The sequence below is a fragment of the Malaya genurostris genome, chromosome 3 (assembly GCF_030247185.1).
Source record: "Malaya genurostris strain Urasoe2022 chromosome 3, Malgen_1.1, whole genome shotgun sequence".
Taxonomy (NCBI): Eukaryota; Metazoa; Arthropoda; class Insecta; order Diptera; family Culicidae; genus Malaya; species Malaya genurostris.
Genome location: NC_080572.1, coordinates 91,499,895 through 91,524,769, shown reverse-complemented (window position 1 = coordinate 91,524,769; position 24,875 = coordinate 91,499,895). Strand labels below are relative to the sequence as shown.

Below are 24,875 nucleotides of genomic sequence, written 5' to 3'. Positions count from 1 at the left end.
AAATATAAAAAATGTATAACACCATTTTTCCAAGTATCACAAGAACAGCTACTTCTAAAAAAAAGAAAATAATGAACAAATTTATTGCCTTTAATCTGTAGTATAATATTCTACTGTTTAAATGATTATCTTTCAACGAGAACTTGAAATTTCGAATATATTTGTAATTTGTTTTAGCTGTAACTTCTTCATTTTTCAAAAGGCACGGATGGGATAGCCATCAATCTGTAGGTTTTAATAACAGCTTTAAAATAAAAATTATCGAAAAAAATTAAAACCCTGATTTTTTTTATATAACTTTTTCGGATTATTTTGTAATTATTGAGAAAAATAATCAAAAAATTTTTTCAGTGTATTTTTTTAGAGTGCCCAATCGATTCTTTACAACTTCTTCCTGAACGCCATTTTTGTACAATCAACGGTTTCCCAGTAACAACGATTTGAAAAAGGCTTTTGTGAAATGCAAAAATGCATACGCCCTTTTTAAAAAACAGTCGTGAGTCGGATTGACCTCTCCATCGGTTCAATACTTATGGTTTGCCATACTGAAGCCATGTGCAAAGTTTCATCCAAATCGGAGAAGGTCGAATCTGATGATCTGTTAAGCATTTCTGGAATTGTTCTTATCAGATAGCTATCATATGACTGCTGTTAAGAAGGCCAAAATGAGTTTTGAGGACCCGGCGCCTTCCAGCAAGAACATCCAGCCATATTATAAAGAATTTCGCTATACCAGCTTAAACCCGACTGATGGTTTGTTTGTTAGAAGGGTGCGTCTTACTCATTTCAGAACTTCAGGGAGAAACACAAAGTTTCCCCCACGTAACTCAGGTTGGCAATTCACTCCATCATCCAGTCATTTACTTGTAAGATACCCTGATGCACTACCTGTCCCTCCCCATTGTCGATATTGTCGATATAATTGAGCATAAAACAATATAATATAATATAGTATAATATAAAAATATGTAAAAATATAATACAATACAATGTAACATTATATAATACAATACAATATAACATAATATAATATAATATAACATAATATAATTCAATACAACATGATATAATATAATATAACTACAGAGATCAGACATCCAAGCTAGTACAAACTTTTTCAAAAAGCTGTGTAAAGCATACAAGTGAAAATCCGTTAAAAATTACCGTTGCACACGACTTTGCACGCATGAATGTCTGTTGGATATCTGTTCTCTGTGGTATAACAAGATAGAAAACAATATTATATAATATAATATAACATAATGTAATATAATACAATATATTCTAACAATATACTATAATATAATACAATAATATATGGAATAATATGCTATGATACAATATATAAGAGTTGATGTTGCAGTGTAAGTTATGCTCTTCTTCCGTCGCAATACTGCAGGAAATATATTTCTTTTTTAATAATATTAACAATAATAATAATAATAATAATAATAATATAATTCACTTCAATATATAACAAATAATGCAACAAACAGAACCACATGTTGCGATATACTATGAAAAATATTGCACTTTTGGATGGGCTTCAACCTACAATCCATTTCGCACCCTCTCTTTCTGCTACTAACGCAGAAGGCGATAGCACCCAGTCGACGCCGTTCTATTGACCAACTGTCATCATAGACGGTCGAGGAGGCATGAGATAGGAACTTGTGAGGTGAGGTGAGTTATCTCACCATTTGACGACCTACACACACACACACACATACATTTTGCGTATTCGACGAACTGAGTCGAATGGTATATGACACTCCGCCCTCCGTGCCTCGATTCGAAAGTCAGTTTTCACAGTGTTTGCCCTAGGACAGGACCAGACAACTGGCTTCTTTTTCCAGAAAAATATTTCTCTTCTTATTCCGGTTGCTCCCTGCTGTAAATAATAAATGCATCGGGATAACTGTTGCCAGTAGAGATAATTATTCATTCTGAAAACTTTCTTCCCTTATAACATGCAATTATTTATCATTTGAAAACACTTAGACAAATGTTATAACGGTCAAAAATATAGCTCTGGATTCATTTTGATCAGATGTTTGTTTTGAAGAAAACGTTTAGTTGAAACAGTTTAGTTGAAATAAAATTGTTCTAAAACACTCAATTTTGGGTAATTAATCTTTGCAGCTTTATTAACTAAAGTAGGTATTCAACATATTCTATTTGAGAAAAATAATAACATACAGAAGTATCCAAAGATTCGGTGCTATTCTCAACCAACATAATCAATATTCTCGTCCATATCACACTTCGTGATTTCAGGCTTTCTCTTTGTATCATCCAGTGATTGTTAAATGTATTCGTATACTTTCCGCATTGACAGGACTTAAAAACAAATTGAACTTAAATCCTATTGAAATTAATAATTTTGAAAAGATGACCCGAAAAATAAAATATCCAATATCAACATTGTTACCGACGATACTGACAACACTTTTTCTACCACCCTGCAGTAATATTGATTTCAACAACTTGTACTTGCTTATGTCAATTTCAACCAATCACGAGCTGGTCCGAAATTGGTCCTAAAAAAGGATTAACAATTGTCAGGTCCTGTCCTAGTGTTTGCCTAACCTTTCTATACACGCAGAGAAAAATATTGTAAAAGTAACAAAATTTTGGTTTCTCGCAACGATTTATTTTATTGAAATAGTGACAACAGAAAATTTGGTTTCATATAGCAAATATTGTTGCTGGAAACTACAAAACTAGATGTTTGATTTGTCTCATTGAATTAGTTTATTTCAATAAATATTTTGTTAAAAACAACAAATATTTGGCTTGTGCATTCCTGTCAGTTTCTTAACAAACAATTCTATAGTAAATTTAACTTGCAAAGTCAGTTTACAATGAACTAAGTTTAAATGAAGGTAATCTTTATAGTGCTTTGAATTTTTAAACTTGGCAGTTGAAACAAATGATAAAATATAAACCTAGAATGAATATTATTTCGTTTTATGTTTAAAATCCTTTTTTTTGTTGTTGAGAGTAAAATGATTTCTTTCAAAATAAAATGGAGGGTTATTTTTGATGCATTTATTGTCGATTTTTTTTGTTTTTTCAATTCTAATTACTTACATGAATGAAATTAAAATTATTTCCAAACCACAATCACGGCGCGATGCCCTTGCAGATCGGTTAAAATAATGATATCCTGTAACAATATTTTTTTGTAAAGAAAACGTGTTATGTAATATTATGAGGTTTCTAATATTACTGATTATCAATATACTTACGCTTGAATTGTTGAAATGCTCCACGAAAAAGAAATGAGCAGATGAAGTTTCACTTTTTGAAACACGTAAGAATAATTTTGATTATTCACAGTTGAAAAAGTTTTTCTGGTTTATAAGAAATATCACTGAAACGGTTCATTTCAACAATAAACTGTGTTGCATCATCATACATATTAGATCATAGATGAAAGGAATCAATTTATTTATTAACATAAGGATAAATTAGAATTGAATCAACAAAGATTTTGCCAATAAAATCAACTCAACTTTTGTTGATAAACAAAAAATTGGTAGTTTATTTCAACAATAAAATTAGCTGGAACAGCAATTTTTTTCGTTGGGTGAGACCAAAATGTTAATTCACATCAAACAGCGATTATTGTTGGTGTTGAAGGGGGAAATTGGTTTGAAACAATCATATTCTAGATAGAAATTAACAAACATCAAATTGAAAAATCTACTAACTGTTTTGTTCTTTCAAACAAGCTCCATTTTTCTGTGTGTATAAGAAAGGCAAAAACCTTACACCTATGTGTAAATACATTGGCGTACGCACTAGTGCGCGAACAGTTTAGTGGTGTTTTATATAGTTACAGAGAATATAGTAGGCTTTTTCCAGAAAATTTGCTTCGCATTTGCTAAAATTGTTTAAACTGCCCACACTGAGGAAATGAGGAAATAAATTCCATTGGCTCTTCGCCACGTAGAGGAGATAGACATATCTGCACTCTACTTTGACTCTGAAAAATTCATGTAACTCGATCAAATAAAAATAGGAAAGTAGGAAAGAAAAAATGAAAATAAAATCATTTATTGTTTTGTTCGATAGATATATGTTGTCTGAGAACATGCACTACCGGTCAAAAGTTTGGGTCCACTCTACAATATTGATGAAACGTTCAAAATCTTAACACGTTGACGGACAGTAGGAACAACCCAAGTAACAATTCGAATGCCTTATGGTTTTGATTATAATTTATTGGAGTTTTGAAATTGATTTATCAATCACTACCTGTTTTATGACAACTATAATAAGTGTCTCTTTTAACCAGTAATATCATAGTTTTCAAAGCTTCTATAAAACCCTTTACCTACACTAAAAATAAAATAAAAATAAAACAATTTGCACTAGAATAAAACCATGCAAACACTCTTAATATTGCTTAGGTTAAGTGTAATTTGCATTAAAAGAAATTTCATGACCGCCATTATGATGCTCTATACCGTAGCATTTATTGACATCAAATAAACTTTGAAATGCGAAAACGAGGAAATATGTTGGACTTTCATGATTCATTTACAGATCGTATGCACAAGTTTTATCGCCACAGAATAGTTTTATACAAAAATGACGATGAATCACAAAAAATAATTTTCATAAATCATGGAGACTTTCACAAAAACCGCATTTATTTCAAGGCGATTAGTTATAATTCTTATTTTTATCCTTACATTCACGATAAAAATAAAAGCGCATGAAGTTTTTACGTTCGGAAAAGGTCTCAAACTCGTAATTAAAATATATATTCTTACTGATTGCATTCAAAGTAGACATGACACACATCCCAAGTAACATTTTTAATATTATTAAATACTTGTAGCTGTCTTCAATGCTACATAATAAATCTTGCAATAAAACTTTAAACTCCACGAAAGCCTACTGAAAACCTCTATAAGAGCATGTTCCTGCAAAGTGGACCATTCTTCATAAGGTTTATAAATCAAAATGAAGAATCAGCATAAACCTGCTTTAAAACTCCAAATTCAAGAAAATTTTGAAACCAGCTTTACGATCAACATTAAATTTCTTTGGATGGAATGAATTCCGCTATGAATAAACTGTCGTTATGATGATATTTTTCTTGACTATGTGTGTCATGTCTACTTTGAATGCAATCAGTAAGAATATATATTTTAATTACGAGTTTGAGACCTTTTCCGAACGTAAAAACTTCATGCGCTTTTATTTTTATCGTGAATGTAAGGATAAAAATAAGAATTATAACTAATCGCCTTGAAATAAATGCGGTTTTTGTGAAAGTCTCCATGATTTATGAAAATTATTTTTTGTGATTCATCGTCATTTTTGTATAAAACTATTCTGTGGCGATAAAACTTGTGCATACGATCTGTAAATGAATCATGAAAGTCCAACATATTTCCTCGTTTTTGCATTTCAAAGTTTATTTGATGTCAATAAATGCTACGGTATAGAGCATCATAATGGCGGTCATGAAATTTCTTTTAATGCAAATTACACTTAACCTAAGCAATATTAAGAGTGTTTGCATGGTTTTATTCTAGTGCAAATTGTTTTATTTTTATTTTATTTTTAGTGTAGGTAAAGGGTTTTATAGAAGCTTTGAAAACTATGATATTACTGGTTAAAAGAGACACTTATTATAGTTGTCATAAAACAGGTAGTGATTGATAAATCAATTTCAAAACTCCAATAAATTATAATCAAAACCATAAGGCATTCGAATTGTTACTTGGGATAGTCAAGAAAAATATCATCATAACGACAGTTTATTCATAGCGGAATTCATTCCATCCAAAGAAATTTAATGTTGATCGTAAAGCTGGTTTCAAAATTTTCTTGAATTTGGAGTTTTAAAGCAGGTTTATGCTGATTCTTCATTTTGATTTATAAACCTTATGAAGAATGCAGAATCCACTTTGCAGGAACATGCTCTTATAGAGGTTTTCAGTAGGCTTTCGTGGAGTTTAAAGTTTTATTGCAAGATTTATTATGTAGCATTGAAGACAGACAAGTCTTTAATAATATTAAAAATGTTACTTGGGAAGCGAAGTTCGAAAATTGACACTATATGTTTTTGTGATTTTTAGAATGTTAGAAGTATAGTTTTACTCTTTCTGCTTAAATAAACTTAATTTTGATTAATTTAGTACCTTTAATTAGGTTGCGGCTATAACCGTCATGGCGCCAGCGGACTCTATACACTAAGTGATAGGACGATGGCGGCTATAACAGCAAAAATTTAAAAACGTAAATGACAGGTTTAATGGTTCAAACAAGCAATTTTTGTATGCACATTTGTGCTGCTATAGCCGTAGTGTCTAAAAACGACCGTTTCGTTTTGGACGGCTATAGCAGTCATGCCACATTGTGAACTTCGCTTTGACGGCTATAGCCGCAATTGTCCGTCAACGTGGTAATATATTTTGATGATATTAGGTGAAATATCATTATTATTGTTTTATTTTTAAAATTCTGTAATTATTTATTAACATTTTATATAAGCAACTCACTTAGTGCTAGCAAAATATTCTGTTCGTCATAGATGATTCAGGTCGAGACGGTCGACCAGCGACCCATCGTCGGACCACTTATGATTTTAAATGCGAAATATGTTCTATTCACCTTTTTGCAAACAAAAATGCGACAAACAATTGTGCATATATCTTTTGAAATTATCCGCTTTGTTCAAATGCAATTATTGTACCTCTTTTTAGTCTGTACATGAAAAAATACACTATTTCCTTTTGCGAATAACTTTATGTTGTATTCGAGCAGATCTGTCTCCAGTTCAGCATCGCACGGTATAACATTTAACATATTATTTCAAATGTATGGGACACAGTGCTGCTATTTTCGTGCGCACGAGTTTGATAGTTTTCTATCCTACATCGCAAAAAAGTGAGAGCTGAATATTTTGGTAATATGATATCGCTGCGCGGATTTAGCTTAGAAGAGGTTGGATGAACTAATTTCGATCAAATCGGATTACTTCGATCGAATGTGAAAAACTGCATTCTGTAATTCGATCGAGTGATGCTTTCGTATGGAAAACTCGAACTCGATCAAAATACAGAATGCAAAATTTCGCATTCGATCGAAATAATCCGATACAAACGAAATTCAGAATCGGAGTGAATAAATGTTTATTTTTTCTCCGGAAGTCAGAAATACCCTGCTCTTTCTGAAGTAAAAAATCATTGTTTTTAGTCGAAAACTTTAGGTTTATCATCTCGAGATGATATCTAGTTCACGTATGAGAACTTGTGTTGCTGAATGATTTGTCTAATTTTTGTACAATATTTAGACCAATATAATTGGTCAAGCAGGCTTGACCAAGTCGAATCAAAATATAAGATATACTTATCTGTTTCTGAAATGGAAAAAAATGTTCCTAGTATTCCAAATTATATTTTTCTAATATCAATCGAAAAGTCAAACTAAATTACAATATTTTTGGTGCGCAGCTTTGAACGACAATTTTAAACCTTAACCTATTTAAAAATAAACCGAGATTCAAGAGAATCTGTTACTGCTACTGCGAAAGATTGCTTCTGCAGTTAACTTGAAGTTTCCTAGATAAAAGTTTTTTGTTGAAGTTTAAGTCCCTTTTGTGCAGCAATGGAAAAGATTTTCTCTATACTAAAATTGAAACGAAAAATACGCTGTTCACATAATGCCTTCTCAATCTATCCCGAGGGAAGTTCTTGTTCTAGTGGTATGATTCGTTTTGATCTCTTTGGTTTGGTTTTACGTTTTCGAAGCCGTTTTCTTTGACAATCCATGAGCCCGTTTAACGTGCGTCTTCAGAGAACAGTTGTAAGTAAACTTTTCCTCGCAAATATTACACGCAAAAGGCTTTTCTTGGGTGTGTATTCTGAGGTGCACCCAGCGGGCATAGGATGATTTGAAGGCCTTTTGACATATCTCACAAACGTAATTTCGCACATCAGAATGAACTAGCATGTGTTTTTTAAAACATTTCCTAGAATGAAAATAAGTTTTTTTTCGTGTTGTTTGTAGAAATATAGGGTGTGTTCAACAAACTTCGATTTAAACATTCGTCCGCAGGCTTTACAACAAAATTTCGCCTCGCCATGTACTGACGATACATGCTCCTGAAGAACCACTTCAGAACTTAGCTGAGTGCCGCAATATGAACAGACCAGTTTGTCTATGCCACAATGTTTTTCGTGTGACTTTTTGGCCTGAGCACCATAGAAACTGAGTCCACATTTATTTTGACACTCGTATGGCTTGATACCTGTGATGATAAAAAGAAAATATATAAAATTGATTTGCCAGCTAATTACACGTGTTACTACCGCGATGTTTATTTGTGTGATCTTCCAAATAACGGCGATTGACGAATGTTGCTGAACAAATAGAACATGTGTGAATTGCTTTGTTAGGTTTTTTATCGCTACAATACTGAACGTGAATTGAGTAACCGCTTTTTGTGTCGAATCTTCTATGACACGTTTTACAAGTTATTATTTCTATGTCCACTTTATTAAAAATTTCTACTTCATGCGTGTCAGACTGAAACTGGATATCACTGATTATGAATTATTTTTCAGTCTTCCTTTTAAAAATGTATGTGGTTCAATTACCTCTCATTTTCAGTATCACTTTCTCCTTCGCACTTATCTAGTTTTTTATTATCCGTTCCATCATGATCCATTCTTTCTACATCGAAATCAATCTCAAGTTTAATAAGTGAGGCATACGATGCAGGTGTTTCATCCGTTATTTGACTATTGCGATTTTTTTCCTCCATTTCGATGAATTCGGCACGTTCCTGAATCGCACTATGAATATGTTTTATTTTATCAGTAGTAGAACTAGACCACCAATCATCGGTATCCTTTTGAAATGAGTGTTCCTCAGAATGCTGCTTAGCCCAGCTTTCAGCCCAACAGCAGCACTGTTTGAAATCGTTAATCATTTCTATAAGCATCAAACAGGTTCGGCAAATATTATAAATTCTCACGGATTCTGACAAGAAAGACAGAAAGTTCGTCAATCTATCAAGCTTATTTTGTATGTCGGAATCGCTCGTTTGCTGTAAATCTTTTGAAATTGATAAAAAATCATTCTCTAGGGCAACACGCAAGCACAGAGTGCATCTCATCGTTGATTCGGGATTTGTACTACTTGTTCTTTCTGGAGAAATTCGTGCCTCGGTTTCTTCGTGTTCGTAGAACGCCACTGCATTTTTCGTGGACTTCGCAGCCTGCCTATCTGATGTCAAAACAGATTTTTTTAAAAACATGGCAGATTTCATCAAACAATTTAACTGCATTTAGTTTTGAGGGCATGAACCATTCTATTGATAATTTACATAATCGTTAGATATACTCACCACTTGAAACAGGAGGCATTGAATTATATTTTTAATATTTTAATGAGTACTGTTTAACAAACCTATCCAGTAACTGCCACTATTTAATATTTAAATATAAGTCCACTTTAAATTTTTTCGAAAATAACCCAAACAGAAGCATCTCGATCCAATTTTGCTATTTCGTTGAAGGTCTTAGGTTAAAATTAATGTTTATTTACATCAGCGTCGGGCGTTCCGGGAGTCCCGGGCGTGAGACAAGGGTGCCAGGTCAGTTTTTCAAAAATCGATATTCAAAATCTTTGACCGTTTCTCACAATTACATTGTAGATCGGGATCATTTTGGTGAGCCAAAAAATGGTCACGCCACTCTCAAACGCTATACCGACAATACATTTTTACGGTGTTTTTCCTAGCGATTTGAACGCTTTTAGGGGTTCATTGTCTGTCTGTTATCGAATTCAGAAATCATTGAAAATCTGTTTCATTTTTAAAATTTGTGCAGCATAGTGAAAACTGTGAAACACAGAATAATCTGTAAACCAGGCATCTCTGGGTTCAGGGTTGAAATAAAAATAATGTTACACTGCTAAAAATTGCTACTTTTTTAAAGTTTTTCTAAACTCATTTCAAGTTTCTAAGCGCACCAATAGTCAAAGTCGCTCCATTTGTGCTTCAATCACAGACTAACAGACATGACAGTATGAGTAAATTCTTATAAAAATCATTTTTCGTGATGCACTAGTTCCACCTATATTGTACTGCGCGAACTATTTACTATCGGTACACCCCTTGTGTTACGTAAAAGTTTTTTTACTAGTTGATTTCCCCTCGTTTGTCAACACCGATCAGCTGCTTGCAGGGTTGCCTGATTTCATCAAAATATTTGATAATGAATCGTCACAATAAATTATTGGATTACGTTGATAATATATTTCACTTATTTAGCGATGTTGGAAGGTAAACATTTATTTTACTCAACGTTGTTCATCTAGACTATTTTTGATTGTGTTGGTGATTTTCACCCGAAATTAAGTGACGGCAGACCAGAAGCAAGTAAATATTGTAACAAAACGGGTTTGTATTGCGTTGTAGGATGAGAAGTAGGCACAAATCTGTATATAGTTTTGGCAATATGTAACTAATCTGTATCCTGCATGAAAATCGCATGGAGGTATACAAATCAATACATTACAGATAATTCTGTATGAATGGCAACTCGGTTGGTAAATGAAAAAAAAACACAGTCTAGATGACAGACAGGATGTATTTGATAGGGTAACGTAGCGCCATCATGACAAATGCGAGTACTGTCCCAAATAAAGGAATATTCGAAATGACCGTTTATATGGTTAAAGAATCTAATTTGAGTGTCCTGTCTGTTAGTCTGTGCTTCAATCGCAAGTAACAATTCGAATGCCTTATGGTTTTGATTATAACTTATAGGTGTTTTGTAATTGATTTTTCAATCACTACCTGTTTTATGACAACTATAATAAGTGTTACTTTTAACAAGTGATATCATAGTTTTCAAAGCTTCTATAAAACACTTTTACCTAGACTAACAACTGGACTGAAAATACAACAATTTGTACTAGAATAAAACCATGCAAACACTCTTATTATTGCTTTCAAACATTTTCTTTAAAACTTAAATAAATCTAGTTTTGTGTTTGTGCGTGTTCATTGGATGACATTTTCACTCAAAGCAAAGTTGAGGGTTCTAAAGTACATTTATGACACATTTGTTGTGGGTTATTTGATTAATTGTCTTTCAGGTTAAGTGTAATTTGCATTAAAGAAAATTTCATGGCCGCCATTATGATGTTCTATACTTTAGATATATTGGCATCAAATAAACTTAAATGCCAAAACGAGGATATATGATGTACTTTCATGATTCATTTTCAGAACGTATGCACAAGTTTTAACTCCACGAAAAAGTTTTATACGAAAATGACGATGAATCACAAAAAATAATATTTTTTGCAAAAGGCGCATTTATTTCAAGGCGATTAGTTATTATTCTTATTTTTATTCATATATTCACGATAAAACTTAAAGCACATGAAGTTTTTACGTTCGGAAAAAGCCTCAAACTTGTAATTTAAATCTAATATATTCATACTGATTGCATTCAAAGCCGACATCACAGATTAACAGACATGACTCTATGAGAAGAATTTACTTAAAAATTTTTTCGTGGGACACTAGTTCCACTTATATTGAACTGCGCGAACTATTTACCACAAACGAATTTCCAGACATGACAGTCACGATCTTTTTTTGGCGCACATCTACGGTCCTCCGTGAAACTGGCACCAATGGTGATAAATTGGTTGCACTGCTGAGTTCCCATCATACATTCATAATGCAAATGTCAAACCGTGAGAGAACCCTTTCGATTCGGTAGCTCATTTGTATATATTGAGATTTTATGGCACACTTTGGTTAAAATGATAACAATGCAATTAATCTCGCGCTCCACCAAGTGGTGAGTGCCCAAGTAACAATTTTAATATTAATAAATACTTGTAGCTGTCTTCAATGCTACATAATAAATCTTGTATTAAAACTTTAAACTCTTCGAAAGCCTACTGAAAACCTCTATAAGAGCATGTTCCTGCCAAGTGGACCATTCTTCATAAGGTTTATAAAGCAAAGTGAAGAATTAGCATAAACCTGCGTTAAAACTCCTAATTCAAGAAAATTTTGAAACCAGCTTTACGATCAACATTTAATTTATTTGGATGGAATGAATTCCGCCATGAATAAACTGACGTTTTGATAATATTTTTCTTGACTACGTGTGTGTCATGTCTACTTTGAATGCAATCAGTAAGAATATATTAGTTTATTTTTAAGAGTTTGAGGCTTTTTCCGAACGTAAAAACTTCATGCGCTTTTATTTTTATCGTGAATGTAAAGATAAAAATTAGAATTATAACTAATCGCCTTGAAATAAATGCGGTTTTTGCGAAAGTCTTCATGATTTATGAAAATTATTTTTTGTGATTCATCGTCATTTTTGTATAAAACTATTTCGTGGCGTTAAAACTTGTGCATATATTTTGGAAACGAATCATGAAAGCCCATCATATTTCCTCGTTTTTGCATTTCGAAGTTTATTTGATGTCAGTAAATGCTACGGTATAGGACATCATAATGGCGGCCATGAAATTTTCTTTAATGCAAATTACGCTTAACCCAAGAAGCAATAAATCAAATAGCCCACAACAAATGTGTCATAAATGTACTTCAGAACCCTCAAATTTGCTCTGAGTGAAACTGTCATCCAACGAACACGCACACACACAAAACTAGATTTATGAAAGAATTTTACGGACAATAATGTTCAAAAGAATATGTTTGAAATCAATATTAAGAGTGTTTGCATGGTTTTATTCTAGTACACATTGTTTTATTTTCAGTCTAGTTGTTAGTCTGGGTAAAAAGTTTTATAGAAGCTTTAAAAACTATGATATTACTTGTCAAAAGAGACATTTATTATAGTCGTCATAAAACAGGTAGTGATTGAAAAATCAATTACAAAACTCCTATAAATTACAATCAAAACCATTAGGCATTCGAAATGTTACTTGGGTGCGGTCATTTCAGAAGGTACTGGGAACGAACCACATTTTTTAAAAATAATCATGAGCACGTACATGTCTTTATTATTTATCTTTGTATTTACTATCGGTAGACCCCTCGTGTTATGTACACATTTTTGGCTTCCCCCCGTTTGTCAAAAAAGTTCAGCTGCTTGCAGGGATGCCAGAATTCATCAAGCTTTGTATAATATTAAAAAAGAATCGTCACAATAAATTATGGGATTACTTTTTAGCGACGTTTGAAAGTAACGATTTATTTTTCTCCACGTTTTTCAGAAAATGACTTTTCAGGTAGGTGAAACTGATTATTGGTTTGTGGTATATACATAGCTGTAATGTTTATTCCTTTTAGTTAGTTTTTGGCACGGAATGTTGAAAACGTTCATTATCGGATCCGATGAAAAATGAACTTGTAGTCATTTAGGCTATTTTTGATTATATTGATGATTTTCACCCGATACACTGGCGGCAGGCAAGAAGCAAGTAAATATCGTAATAGAACATGGGTTTGATTTTGTATTGCGTTGGAGGATGAGAAGTAGGCATAAATCTGTATTAGTTTTGGCAATATGTATTATATCTGTATCCGGCATGAAATCCGTATGGAAGTGTACAAATCAGTACATTACAGATAGTTCTGTATGAATGGCATTTCTGTTGGTAAATGAAAAAAATAAACACAGTCTAGATGACAGACACGATATTTTCGATAGGATAACGTGGCGCCATCATGACATATGTGGCTACTGTCCCAACTAAATGAATATTCGAAATGACCGTTAAAATGGTTAAAAAATTAAATTTGAGTGTCCTGCACACTTAAAATTTCTTGCTGAATCTCGGCAAAAAAACACACAGCCGAGTGCTCGGTAATCGTCTCGGCAAAATGTATAATTACTGAGAATCTCGGCAATCCAAAATTTGTCAACTGTCAATTATTGCCGAACTTGACAGCAGAAGTTTTGCTGTCAGGTCGGCAAAAGTTATTAGGATGGAATCATGAATTGCCGAGTCATCAGTAATCGAAAAAAGGAAAAATATTTTTTTTATTTTTGCATGAAATTAATATCACAAAAGCTAATGTTGGTGAAAGGAATATTTTATTGATGTTCATCTCAATTCAGCAAACTAAAATAGCGCAAACACCAAAAGAAAACATCACGGCTAAAGACAATTGTTTCTAGTGCTCCTCACGCCTCTACCTGAAAATAAGCGAATATAAATATATATGCAAATTAGATAGTTTTCGATTTTACTTATCTTTTAACAAAATATACAAATCTTTTTCCTTTTTCCAATTTAGATGTTTTCCAGTTCCACGAGCAATGGCGACGTGATGCTTGGAAAATCGAAAGGAAACATTAGATGACAAGCGTCTCACCGAGTTTCAGTAAAAGCTAAGTCGCTGTTCGAAATCTCGGCAAACGGTTTTGCTGATCTCGGTAAATTTGTTGTTTACTGACACGTTCGGTATAATATTTTGCCAAACTTCAGCAAAAGAATTCGCTTTACCGAGATATCAGCATAGAACTTTAACGATTTTCGGAAAAGAGCATGTTAATTACTGAATAGTCAGTAAAATTAAGTGTTGCCGATATAATTCGGCATTTCATTATGCCGAGCTCGAGAATCGGTTTTAAGTGTGTGTCTGTTAGTCTGTGCCGACATAACACACACATACTCATAAAAAATATCATCAAAACGACAGTGTATTCATAGCGGAATTCATTCCATCCGAATAAATTTAATGTTGATCGTAAAACTGGTTTCAAAGTTTTCTTGAAATTGGAGTTTTAACGCATTGTTATGCTGATACTTCACTTTGCTTTATAAACCTGTTAAAGAATGGTCCACTTGGCAGGAACATGCTCTTATGGAGGTTTTCAGTAGGCTTTCGTGGAGTTTAAAGTTTTGATGCATGATTTATTATGTAGCATTGAAGACAGCTACAAGTATTTATTAGTATTAAAAATGTTACTGGGGAATAGTATCTCACATACAAGAAATAAATCTTTAGACGAGTTAAAGAGATTGAAATATGGGTATGTTTACTAGTGGGAAAGAAATGTTATTGGCAATAACACCACAGACTAACAGACAGGACAATCAAATTAGATTCTTCAATCATTTTAACGGTCATTTTGAATATTCCCTTATTTGGGACAGTACTCACATGTGTCATGATGGCGCCACGTTACCCTATCAAAAACATCCTGTCTGTCATCTACACTGAAATGAAAATCTTATTTATATTCATTAGATTTGTCATATGAATCATATGCCGAATATAATTCATAGAATTTATATAGAAACTTATAATTTTTATTTAATGTGTACGTCAAATCTAAATGGACATTATCATAATGAAAGTTATAAAAATATCCCATATAATTTATATGGAAATCCGATGAAAGTCGTGAATCTTACTGCTTGAAGCTGAAGGAATAGTTGTGTCATCAATATTCGTCAACTTCTCCAGACCATTTTTTTCAGGAAGTTCCGCATCTCAATGTAATTTTAAATCGCTGAAAAAACAGCTTATCCAACTTCGTTCAAGGATATGCGTTAACGGACCATGAAATATATATCCGGTACGTTTCATTACTCTATCTGTCTAGTAAGATTCATTTTTTTTTATTTTCAGTCTCGGGATCTCACTTCTCTTTCGCAAATATCATGAGGTGCTCCCTTACCGAACGGAATACTAGTATAGCTTGAATCCTCAAAGAAAAGTAGTAGTTTGCAATTATCTACTATTCGTATGACCTCCATTGAGTGTTATATATATATATATATATATATATATATATATATATATATATATATATATATATATATATATATATATATATATATATATACATATATATATATATATATATATATATATATATATATATATATATATATATATATATATATATATATATATATATATATATATATATATATATATATATATATATATATATATATATATATATATATATATATATATATATATATATATATTATACTTAACTAGTCATATGGTATATATGAACCTATCTAAATAAATTCGAAGTGAATATAATATGCGCTTCATAAATTGTTCCAATGTATGTTGTGCGGATATCTACTAATGGTTATAAGACGCGCCAATAAATTTGACTTAGACTGGAAATTTCATTCGTTATATGGAAATCCTGTAAAAATAATGTTAAGAAGAGTTTTATGTTTCATAAGATTATCTCATATATTTGACATGATGTTGAACACATCTTGTAACTATTATTGGAAATGCTAATAGTGCAAAATCATTAGAATATCATATAATGTGAAAAAGAAAATTTAGCTCAGTGTAGACTGTGTTTATTTTTTTCATTTACCAACAGAGTTGCCATTCATACAGAATTACCTGTAATGTTTTGATTTGTATACGTCCATGCGAATTTCATGCAGGATACAGATGTTTCGAAATTTCGGCAAACGCATTTGCTGATTTCGGGATAATTGTTAATTACCGATGAGTTCAGCACAAGACTTTGCCAAATCTTGTCAAAAAGATGCACTTTGCCGAAAAAACAGTATATCTACTGAACGAATCTCAGAAGACATAATATTGATTACTGAGCAATCAGAAAAATTTTGTTTGCCTATCTGTCTCGGTATTTTACTTTACTGAGCTCGAAAATTGGATTTAAGTGTGTGGGTCAGAAGTATGTTTTGTTGAATCTGATTGTTTATTAAAAGTTATATTATTTTCAAAAAACATAGTATGAAAGAATAACGTAAAATGAGACGAAATAATTACAGGTTCAAATACTAGTATATACAAACTAATCAATTGAGAAAAATGAAAATCTAGTTTTGAATTTTCAAGCAACAATATTTTTTTATACCTAACCAAATTTTCTTTTGTCACTATTTCAATGAAATTAGTGACATTAGTTACGAAGTAGTAAAGAAATTTCAATAACAGCTTCGTAATAATCGAAAAAGAGAGGCTCTCATTCGCAGTATGGCCCTTTTGTCGTGGGACTATCGGAATGATCGTTTCGTTCAGAGTTGCCAGGTTATTTTCCAAAAATCTGTCTGACTCAAAAATTTATTTGGGTTAGTCTGGATCTACTATACATAAGAAAATTTTGACCGGGCTACATTCTCACCACCTATCGTATCGAGGCCAAAACCGTAAAGATCTTGCGAGATCTGACAAAATCTAAGAAAATTTGCAAAATCTGGGAAAATTTGTAAAATCTGGTAAAAGATCTGGTTAGTTTGAGTGCGAAGCGAGAAAAATCTGGTATTTGCCAGATAAATCTGGCAACCTGCCAACGCGGGTTTCGTTATACATTTTTAATCACCCATCTGACACCGGTATGTGAGCACCAGCCATTTGAAAGTATACCGATTACGTTGAGCCCCTCGCGTTTCGAGCCCCAAACACTGCGATGTTTTGATACTCATCGCGACTCTCAAATTGTGAAAATTTATCCTCAGTTGATGTCCCAAAACACTGTCTGCTGTATTTTAGGTAAACCGACAAGTTATTGTGAGAGAGTCGAGCCAAAATTCACTAATTTTCGTGCACTAAACAAGGTAAACGCGTAAAACAAATGTATTACTGTTTGTTTGTTTACATTGCAATCAGCTGATTTTGAAGTTCCGATTTTGATCTCATCAAGATGGCGTCGTGACAGGGGGCCGTTTTTAATATATTATTGGATACAGATAGGGATGTCGTAATATCGATCGAAAAATAATCCAAATAATTGAGTACTAGGGGGACGGGTATAGCGTGATGGGACAGTCGATGCCTTCCACGCAGCCCGCCTGGGTTTGATTCCCAACCCCGCACATAGGGTCAGAAAGATTTTCTGGTCCGAAGAGGCGAATGACCTAAGATGTTAAAGCCTCTACACTGAGCAAAATACCATAGTAACCGTAGCCTGTTTTCCATCGTCATTTCAACTATATGCTTAAATAGTAGCAACAATCATGATATATGACTATTCACCATCTGTATTGTATAAATTACTAGACAACAAAGACTACGACTTGACTAAACTATTTGTATTAATGACTTTTCTGGCATAGTCATCCTGACAATGGTAGTCATCTCAAATATAAGAACAAATAGTTAAAATCACAATTTCTAGTAAGGTGAAATTGCTCTCGAGCCTTGATATATGAGGAGCTAAATAGTTATCGCTACCATGTAAATATGTTCACAATATAATAATGTTACCATAAATAGATACATGGTTTAAAAGACGATTATGAAGTTTGAAAACACTATTCATGTAGTCCATATCAACAGAATTTATGTAGGAAGCACATTATCGTATAGTGTTTTTCAACCTACTATGTATTACATTTGTGCTGACTATACAAATTGTCAATGAACGGGTGTACTGTTATTGTCACATACAGTTACAATTTAGCAGAAAATTTCGAACATGGGTAACACATCAGTGATGGATTTGAACAAAATATTCTATATTGTGACTGTGTACTTTGGTAGGTCTTGCAGGTAGGTAAAGTTTGTAGCCTTACTAGTTTCCGTCGTTGAAATTTAATTTTTCAACAATTTTCCGGCAACGGTTATGTTTTCCAGTGAAATCAACATCTCGTATACGGTTTATTATTCATTATCGGTCGCTGTAGAAACAACATCAAGCGATTGATGAAAAGGAAGATTATCATTTGATTCCCGGATTCAATTCGCTCGAATCCGACGGAAAATCGCAGGTGGGCATCGAGGTTTGCATCTGGACTTGGCTAATAATTTCTTTCCTGCTGCCAATTCCTGCTTCAGGAAAAACTCCACCGGACAGAGCCTTGGATCAACTGATGCTATCAAGCAATGCTAAGCAATATTTCACCAGGTATATTATCATTTGATTTGATGCGAAAATAAAATAGAGTTTAATGAAATTATTTTGTTGTTCTTATTTTAGAATTTAAATTCATAAAACTTTTCAACATTAGCTCATGTTTTGCTGATCTTCAGCATTGTTGAATCAACCACTGCTTTTAGTTTCAAAATAACTAGAAGTGAAATGTCAAAAATACCATGACTCTGGTTATAGCAAAAACTACAATGTAAAAAAAATATTCGGTCATGGTTAGGCTAACCATCTCAATCGTATTAGTTATTCATACAATACACTGTTCAATATTACTATTCTAGAGCCGATACAATTCATAGTAAACATGAACTTGACTATTGTTGAAATCATCTGATTTCATAGTCGGCTGAAAACCACTATACGCTCATGGTCAAGTTGGCCCTCTATATAGTAACAGTTACCATACTATTTTTCTGAGTGTATAATTGAAACAAAAAAAAAATGAGTACTAGTTAATCGATAGACTGGAACTGAAATTCGATTATTGTACTAATCAAATAATTCGAAAAATCTCATAATAATAATCGAATAATTAATCGAGTAGTCGATTAATAATATCTGGGGTGAATAAAATTTATTCGATTAGTTTGAAAATTATACTCGATTATTGAATAATCGAGTAATTCAAAAAATCTGACATCCCTAGATGCAGATGAATACAGATTTTTTATTTAGGATCATACAGATTTTCTATGAAATTATCTGGCATCTCTGATTCTGACATGGGCAGAAAAAAAGCTATTTTTTCAGGAGTTGTCAAATTTTATATTCAGCTACAGATTTTTCTATAAAAATTGATATTCTCATATTTTTTCATAATGTCTAAATCGTCTAAATGGCTTCAAAAGAAATATGCTGCTTCATATCGGCAGCGACAGCGAGAAAAAAAACTCGCCCTGCGTGCAAAGGGTAAGTGGTCCGGAGTACAGATATTTTCGAGTTTGATTTCTTCGTATATAAAATTCTAACTTTTGTGATTTTTCCAACAGAAGCAAATTTCGTACAGCAATCAACAAATTTTACCCCTTTCGAAGATCCTCTTTTGGAAGTTTCTACAATTAAAGAAGTGCCAACTGCCGATGTTTTCACAGTTCGAGAAATTGAGCAAGTTACTGTTAAATCTGAAGTAATTGATTTCTCTGAAATCTCATTTTGTGCACTCTGTTTGCGAGAGTGTGGTTTGGACTTATTGGTCAATGTCTCCCTTTTGAAAGAAATGGATATTCAGTCGGTTGTGTTTCAGCAGAAACTACATCTAATGTTTGGTCAGGAATTAAAATTGGATACATTTTCAATGTGTCTAACATGCTGGAGATTGGTTGAAACATTTGCCGATTTCAAGCAGTGTTGTCTGGAAGCGCAATTTCAAATTTCTCAATATACGAGAGGCTTAAATGTAGACCAGGAATCGGACCACTGGCAAAAAAGTTCTACGATTGAAATGATTGATCAAATGCAGAGTATGATACATAAGCATGCCAATCGCTTGGAGTCTGGGCAATGGATGACACATCTTATTCCATCTAGTGATTGTGCGACGGCAGAATCGAAACCTGACAAATCCAAAACTATGATTAAATCAACAGTCTCCTACAATGACTCGATACCGGATTCGAATGATACGAAAGAAAAGTAAGTTGGAAAAATTCGTTAGATGAGTAAGATTTGGATTATTTTAAAAGTTTTACACATGGCAGTATAGTACTGGATGCGAAGAAAGATCAACTAGAAGAATCCATGGCTGCTATCAATACAGTAGAAGTGGATGTCCACACTTGTGAGAAATGTACACGGCGGTTCGATTCGAAGCATGGACTTGCAGTGCACTTGTTAGGCTGTAGCGGTACCGAAAAATCGAAAAAGGTTGGAAAATCAATGTACAATTGCCATATGTGCCCGGTTACATTCACCAACCGAGCATGTCTTATCGGTCACATTAATAAGCATAATGGTATTTGGAAGTTTGATTTGAAACTCAGATGATAACGCAATTCAATTTCAGGTGTCAAACCATACAAATGTCGCAAAAGTTGTGAAGCATATTTCTATGGGACTTCAGGCAGACGTCAGCATGAATATAAATGCGATAAAAACCCATTTATTTGTCATCACTGCGGCCAAATACTTAGCTGCAGAAAATATCTGAGGCGTCACATACAATCTGTGCATGGCAACCATGAATTTTCTTGTAACATTTGTGAGCGGACCTTTCCTACCAGGTAATTTGAATTTTTCAATAGTTTTTTTTTATTTATACACGTTCTGTAATTGCATTTACTCGCACTGTTTTATTTATTTAGTTTGGAATGTTTTTTTAAATATAGTTTCTTATATTTTCAGTTCACGTCTTGAAATACACTTGAAAACACACTCGAAGGAACGAAACTTCGCATGCGATATGTGCAACAAAACATACAAATCAGCAGTGGCACTCAAAGTTCACAAACGGGTACATACCCAAGAAAAGCCGTACAAATGTGTAATGTGTGGAGAGGCTTTTATGTACACAAACGCCTTGAAGAATCATGTTGAGCGGCTTCATCGAGGTAAAATGGAAACAGTAGCCTAACTAACTTTCGACTCATTCGACTGTCTATTATATTATCCATAAAATAAAATGATTCACAGGTATCCTGCTCTTTTGACTATTATTTTTTTATGAACTTTTAGACTATAAAACAAAAGTAGGTCATTCAACGGAGCATTGATTTTAGGATTATAAATTTCCAATATCAGTATTGCTGACTAAAAAATAATTTGAAATCCAAACTATCATATGCTAATGTTCGAACACAATTAATACAGGTGGTTGTGTTCAAGGAAAATTAATAGTTTCTGAAACCACTGTCTTCGGTAAAAGCGTTCAGTCTGCCTGCCATCCATGATCCCTGGACACGTGAGCCTTCAAAGAGCATTTGTACGTGAAATCCTGACCACAAATCTCGCAAATGAACGGTTTCTCTTGGGTGTGTATTCTTCGGTGTACATTGGCGGCATAAGATGATTTGAACGCTTTTTCGCACACAGTGCAGGGATAGTTTCGAATATTCGTGTGCACCAACATATGGCGGCTGAGTTTTTTCCTGAAATACAATAAAAAAATATAAGGCATAATTGATTATGGGATCAACTGATAAAACTAACTTTGACTTGAACATCTTCCCGCAAGTTTCACAGCCAATGGTGGCCTCTCCGTGCACGTGCGTTATGTGATTGCCGAGAGTATCCGCATTTTTCAGCAGAGCCCCGCAATGTGGGCAAACATGAGTATCCGAACCACAATTTGTCTCGTGATGTTTGCGGCTAAATGCACTGTAGAAATATTTATCACATTTTTGTCGACACTTGTACGGTTTGACACCTACAAAACACGAACTGTTTCAGAAATTGTCTCGAAATACTACGAAATCAAACCTTTGTGCTTGTTCATATGATAATTTAAGGATGTGGGATCTTTAAATGAAGCAGTACAAATTGAACATTCAACGTAGGATTTCTCCAGCTTCCCAGTTTCTCGACCCTTGCAATGCTGAATATGGAGTCTATGTCCGATCTCAGTATCGAATTTACGATCACATTTCTCACATGCTGTCACATCGATATCGGATTTCTCCACAATCAATGAATCCGGATTCTCGACACTGTAATTTCAAAATTTATTTAACGAAATACATCTCGAATGTCATACCTACTCTTCGTGTAGCGCATCTTTGACTATTCTGTTTTTCCTCGGTCGTTTCTTGCTCTGAGTGTCTTCATTTCCGACGGGTGGCGATTCTTCAACGATATCTAATTTGATACAGATACTTTCCATGGGCATGAGGGAGGATACATCTTTTGGTGTTATCTCCTCAGCATTCATTCGATCAAAGTGCTCCCTAATTTCCTGGTGAGTTCGGTCAATCAATGCGAACATTTCGTGGCACAGCCAGAACTCGTTATCTTTTTGATGACGGCTCAAACCATTGATAAATTTATGACTCCACTGTTCCGCTTTTAAGCAGCATTGCTTGAAGTCAATAAACATTTCGACTAGCTTCCAGCAGGTTAGACAGGTTACAAAGTGTTTCAGATCCAAGTCTATGTTTAGTAGATTTTCTAGTTTTGAGCGGTTTTCAAATGCATCGAAAAAAGTATCATTTTCACTTGTGGAAAATTGTACGCATTGTTCTGAAGTACATTGGCGCAGGCACAGAACACAAATCAAATCGGACGGTTCTGGATCAGCACAATCATCAAATGTATAATCTGCAGTTGGCGTAATATTCGTTATTGAGTTTCCTGAAAATTCCGAAGACATTGCCTGTTTCACTGTTATAGGAAAACAATCTGAATTTAAACATATTCTTGAGCCATACTTCATTTACAAAACAACAAACCTTTTCGTGTGAATGGCGTAATGAAGGTATGATAGTAACCAATTTTCGAGAGTGCAGGTTAACATGAAATAAACTTTAAATCACATACAGGTTTCTATACTTCACGAATTCAACAAGAGTAAGACAAATAGTATACATTTCAGAAACAGGGATGCCAGGTCATTTTTTTAAAAATCTGTGATCAAACCCAAAACCTGTCTGTAAAAATCTGTTACCGTTTTCCGTACCCCAATAGCAGTTCAAAATCAATTTGGTGAGCAGAAAAAAAGGTCTCACTACCCATTTTCCGTACCATTATAGCAGATCGAATTGAATTTAGTGAGCAAAAAAAAAGGTCTCACCAAAGATAAACTCAAGATTACAATGTCCCATACGATTCATTGAAAAATGTTGGGTCAGTAATCGTGAACCAGTTGGTTCAGTAATAATGTAATTTTATTGACCCTCCGTTAATAGCGTCGACTAGTTCCGACAAAATGCCATGGAAACAATACATGTTAGGAAGGAATCAAACATATATTTACATTCAGCACATAATGATTTCTTGCCACAACGGACTTTAATGCTTCATGGGATGAGGCAATAACAAACTAAATAAATTCTACAGAATGGTTCTAAGTAGTTTTTACTTTCTTATTGCAAGAATCACTGGATATAAGGCATAACTATTCAATATCGTTCATACTGTAACTTGATATTTTTCCAAACATAAACAATCATTGTCATAGCTACGGCGCATCTAGCGACCGGACACTTGTTGTTTTGCTTCAAAATACTGAAACTGACAGTGAACCGAGCTCATCGAGGGATCCTATTCAAATGATACATAAGAAATCGCAGACTACTCCATCTTGAGTTTATCTTTGGTCTCACTACCAACACGCTCTGTACCTTTTTCCTCAACCGCTCTGTACTTTTTGGTGCTAAACTGTGCTCGATTTCCAAAATCTGTGTCATTTTTAAAATCTGAGCAGAAAATTCAAAATCTGTGAAACACAGATTAATCTGTGAAGCTGACATCCTTGTTCAGAAATTGAATAACTTTCACATCTGTCACACCCAGAGATGCCAGGTAAAAATTTCAAATATCTTCAGACAAGGTTGCAAAAGTTTGTATATCCGAAAATAAATCTGCAGTTAGCAAGTATATCTTTATTTTTCTATAAAGTATGATACGCTAAACTGACATGGCGAGCAAAACAAAATCGCGGCAATTTCAAAAGTCTGCGAAAAACTAGATTTTCAAAAGTCTGCAAAAGTTTGCACAACAGAAAATGTCTGCACGAAATCTGATTTCCAGACAAACCTGAAGTATCTGGTCACACCGTTCGATCAAGGGACTGCTAAATAGTATTATACAAAATGAGGTTTCATTTCAATACCCGGTAAAAAAAGAGCGACGTTTTCTGTGAAAAATTGGTGGCCAGTAGAGTGCCTATCAGAGATGCCAGATATTTTCATAGAAAATCTGTATTGCTTTGTGTAAAAAATCTGTGTTTATCTGTATTCACAAATGAAAGGAAATTTCGGAAATAAAATGATGTTTAAAGATGTTATTCCATTAGATTATTGTTATAGAATGGCATATGCAAGGAGCATTCCTTTATATCGTAAGTCCTTGCCGCACTGACAA

At 33.5% G+C, this 24,875-nt stretch overlaps 3 protein-coding genes and 1 long non-coding RNA gene across 6 annotated transcripts; 2 read left to right on the top strand and 2 right to left on the bottom strand.

Moving 5' to 3' along the window:
• Positions 1-7,406: 7,406 nt before the first annotated feature.
• Positions 7,407-9,647, bottom strand: LOC131437901 (zinc finger protein 561-like). Of its 2 annotated transcripts, XM_058607557.1 has the most exons (5): positions 9,377-9,643; positions 8,625-9,255; positions 8,337-8,569; positions 8,059-8,275; positions 7,407-7,996 (listed from the first exon to the last, which is right to left on the bottom strand). In XM_058607557.1, the coding sequence occupies exons 1-5, from the start codon at positions 9,393-9,395 to the stop codon at positions 7,762-7,764; spliced, it is 1,335 nt and encodes a 444-aa protein (XP_058463540.1). In that variant the 5' UTR covers positions 9,396-9,643; the 3' UTR covers positions 7,407-7,761. The 2 variants fall into 2 exon arrangements, with proteins under 2 accessions (XP_058463540.1, XP_058463541.1); XM_058607558.1 differs by lacking the exons at positions 7,407-7,996; positions 8,059-8,275 and having other exon boundaries at positions 8,423-8,559; positions 9,377-9,647.
• An 8,584-nt stretch (positions 9,648-18,231) lies between these two features.
• LOC131436081 (uncharacterized) lies at positions 18,232-18,888 on the top strand. Its single transcript, XR_009230578.1, has 2 exons — positions 18,232-18,484; positions 18,569-18,888. It is a non-coding gene; the product is annotated as an uncharacterized LOC131436081 (long non-coding RNA).
• Positions 18,889-19,588: 700 nt separating this feature from the next.
• On the top strand, positions 19,589-21,432 carry LOC131437251 (zinc finger protein 578-like). Of its 2 annotated transcripts, none has more exons than XM_058606475.1 (5): positions 19,589-19,772; positions 19,853-20,495; positions 20,561-20,814; positions 20,866-21,082; positions 21,204-21,432. In XM_058606475.1, exons 1-5 carry the CDS (start codon positions 19,682-19,684, stop codon positions 21,430-21,432), a joined length of 1,434 nt encoding a protein of 477 aa, XP_058462458.1. In that variant the 5' UTR covers positions 19,589-19,681. The 2 variants fall into 2 exon arrangements, with proteins under 2 accessions (XP_058462458.1, XP_058462457.1); XM_058606474.1 differs by having other exon boundaries at positions 20,546-20,814.
• On the bottom strand, positions 21,132-23,384 carry LOC131437252 (zinc finger protein 91-like). Its single transcript, XM_058606477.1, has 5 exons — positions 23,243-23,384; positions 22,556-23,174; positions 22,278-22,504; positions 22,008-22,224; positions 21,132-21,946 (listed from the first exon to the last, which is right to left on the bottom strand). Exons 2-5 carry the CDS (start codon positions 23,161-23,163, stop codon positions 21,727-21,729), a joined length of 1,272 nt encoding a protein of 423 aa, XP_058462460.1. The 5' UTR covers positions 23,164-23,174; positions 23,243-23,384; the 3' UTR covers positions 21,132-21,726.
• Positions 23,385-24,875: the final 1,491 nt, after the last annotated feature.